The following is a 3,295-nucleotide window of genomic DNA, read 5'->3' as shown; positions in this document are numbered from 1 at the left end:
GATATTTTAGAGAAAAACTAAAATGGAGATTCACCTTTTTTGAGGCCAACAACCATTTCCCATCTTGAGTCCAGCTTCTTTCCTTCTTTACTGGTTTATTAGCTTGGCCAGATAAGATATACACCTTTTTTTGTGGTTGCTGGGGATAAGATCTACAGCTATGTATGGCTATGTCACATGCACGCCTGCGAACAAGGTATAATCCATTGTGTTTTGTAACAGTCGAAATTGCAGGACTATCTTGTCATAAACAAATGGCGCAACCTTTGTTTAGAAGATATCCACATCATTCCCTCAAAAACAAAAGATATCCACATCACCCCACGTCCTTATTTTTAGCTATAATACAGATATGCGCAGTCATACATGTTCACAAGTGGAGAAGGTTTTAGTCTGTTGGGAAGAGACGAAAATGCCACTGTATTTTCTTAATCTAATGGCCAGATCTCCGGGTGTAGTGTCTCGTTATTTAGATTAGAAGTACACCAATCAAATGGCCAGATCTCCGGGTGTAGTGTCTCGTTATTTAAATTAGAAGTACACCAATCTAATGGCCAGATCTCCCTGTGTATTGTCTCATTATTTAGACGAAACCCAATCGAGTGCACTTAACGACCAAGCTGCACGTGCAGTGTCTCGTTATTTAGATTAGAAGTACAGCATATTCGTACGCTTTCACATGTACCTACAGAATGAATATTCTTGATGCCACTTGTGAGCGACTAACAGGCAACAGCTACGTATTACTACTATACTTCATAATCCTAATTGCCACTTAATACGATATCGTGTTTGTCACTAGATTAATTACACCATCTCCTACGGGATCGATTGTGAAGCATGATCCTGTATTAACCAACCTGCCAAAGTTATTCCACAAAACAAAAACAAAAAAACCTGCCAAAGTTATTTGGTCCAATGGTTGCTTGTTATTAGTTCCTCGTAATACAAGGCTGCAACCACCATTATTTGCTAGGCATCTAATCACATGGACCTGATGGGCACATATCTTTTGTTAACTCGACCTATGGAAAGACTCAACTAAATCTCTAGTCAGGTCAACTTTCCCCTCTTCCTCCTCGACCGCGCTGCTTCATTATTAGCCCGCCTGCAGCTAGCTAGCAAGCAGCAAGGAGACAGATATCTCGTTTCTCTCTTCGCAGCAAGGATCCCCCAAGCTAGTGCTCCTCTCAAGGTCAGTAACATCATGCTCATGAGTTATCTCTACATGTCCGCAGAACCATCATGCTAAGTTTTGCTCTTCCTTCTCCGGAAGTATCATGTTAAATTTTGCATTTGGAGTCTTATGGACGTTGTTAAGCAACTGCTACTTTGGTGAAATGACAAATTGTGCAGCAATTAATTCACAACTTGTGGCACCCCAGGTTTCCTCAATCATCGGAAATGGCCACCGGAAGTAAAATCAAAGAGAGCAAGCAGAGCCCTGAACTACCGAAACAATTGCCAATCGACTTTTTGAAGAAAATTACTAACAATTTCGCCGAAGATCGAATAATAAGTGAAGGTCCTTTTGGAACACTTTACAAGGTTTGATTTTTCCCTTGATACTTCTTGTCCTTCCAATTAAGGTTGATGCAAATATGCTAATATGCAGTAAAAATGTATGAGATTAAACAGGGAATTGTACCAGATGATGACAAAGTGATTGCTGTGAAGAAACTTCAGGACAACGCACCAATGTCAGCTGACAAAACATTTAGTAAAGAGGTTCAGAATATTATGGCGCTCAAGCATGTAAACATAGTAGAGTTGGTTGGATTCTGCACTGAAACACAGAAGAAATTGGTGCAGTTTGATAAAAGATATATCCAGGCAGACATCACTGAAAGTTTAATCTGCTACGAATATTTACCTAACGGGAGCCTTCAAGCGAATCTATTTGGTATGCAATACATTATCCAACATATTTTGCATTTCTAATCTATTCCTTGATGTTTCATTCCAAATTGGTGCTAACTAGGAAATCACTTCTCTAAATTGTTTAGAGTTTCGACGCCCCGCCTAGTTTCTGTGATGTATGTTTACATTTTTTACCTTTCAGATTATTTATCTTCTTTACACCTATATGCAGATACCAAAGCATCAGCTAAACAGGAAATCAATTGGGACACACGCTTCAAAATAATCAAGGGGATTTGCCAGGGATTGTTTTTCCTACACAAGTTGGATATTCCCATAGTCCATATGGATTTGAAGCCTGAAAATATATTGTTGGGTGTAGATATGGTGCCAAAGATCGCAGACTTTGCACTATCAAGAGTCTTTGGCCAAGAACAAACCCGATTATGCACACAAACAGTTGTGGGATCTTAGTAAGCTAATCTGAAATTTCATAACATTAGTTTATTCCTTACATAATTTTCAAATTCTCCTTTTGCCACTCCAGTTCTGCCTATTTATTTATTTAACTTCCAATTTTAATGTCATCCAGTGGCTACATGGCTCCAGAATATCTTTACAGAGGTGAAATCTCGGCCCAGTCAGACATATATAGTTTAGGCCTATTGATAATCGAGATCACCACAGGAGAGCAGAATCCTCGTGAACAACCGTCTGCAAGAAATTTTGTTGATAAAGTAGGAGGAGATTTTACTTTTTTATTTGGAATTGAAATGAATGTATATGTTGTACATTCAGTTTATATATCATGACCAAGAATCTTGACTCCACTTCTACAGGTACGTAAAGATTGGACACTGCAGCATATAACATCCCACTCCAAGTATGCATCGTTAGATTCAGGAAGCCTCCAAGAAGTTAAAACATGCATTGAAATTGGGATTAGATGTGTAGAAATCGATCGGAGAAATAGACCTCCCATAGAAGAAATCGTTGGCACACTCGAAGGACTACGTCCAAGCTAAATGTTAAACAAGGTAAGATGACAGGGACTAAACTAAGAAGTTATCTATTGAGATGATATAATTCCATTTAAAGCAGAGAATTCTTAATTCAATGGTAGTTTTCGTTTCAGAAGGCTGGTAACTTATTTCCTTTGGTAACTAAAGACAGATAACTGCTTCTCGTAGATGGTGTGTATGCACAAATGTTTTAAGTGACGAAACTGCACTCATATTCATGTAGATGCATTTTGTTACATATATTTACATGTTTTAAATTATCTGTCATCAAAATATTTTGAATATCTTTGGTTCTTTATGTTTAGTTGTTAATTTGAATATAAACTAGCACACAATTCATTTGGACATTCATCAAGAAAGGGAGTTTCTGTATTTCCAGTTTGAGCGGAGTAATAACAACACATATCTGGTCT

At 38.0% G+C, this 3,295-nt stretch overlaps 1 protein-coding gene across 1 annotated transcript; it reads left to right on the top strand.

Annotated features, from left to right (window-relative positions):
* Window positions 1-958: 958 nt before the first annotated feature.
* On the top strand, window positions 959-2,982 carry LOC123172951 (cysteine-rich receptor-like protein kinase 6). Its single transcript, XM_044589829.1, has 6 exons — window positions 959-1,195; window positions 1,386-1,548; window positions 1,639-1,903; window positions 2,093-2,333; window positions 2,453-2,597; window positions 2,700-2,982. The coding sequence occupies exons 2-6, from the start codon at window positions 1,405-1,407 to the stop codon at window positions 2,883-2,885; spliced, it is 981 nt and encodes a 326-aa protein (XP_044445764.1). The 5' UTR covers window positions 959-1,195; window positions 1,386-1,404; the 3' UTR covers window positions 2,886-2,982.
* The last annotated feature ends 313 nt before the right edge of the window (window positions 2,983-3,295 follow it).

Source organism: Triticum aestivum, unplaced genomic scaffold (assembly GCF_018294505.1).
Source record: "Triticum aestivum cultivar Chinese Spring unplaced genomic scaffold, IWGSC CS RefSeq v2.1 scaffold65858, whole genome shotgun sequence".
Lineage (NCBI taxonomy): Eukaryota > Viridiplantae > Streptophyta > Magnoliopsida > Poales > Poaceae > Triticum > Triticum aestivum.
Note: the sequence above shows the minus strand (reverse complement) of the source record. Positions and strands in the feature narration are given on the sequence as shown.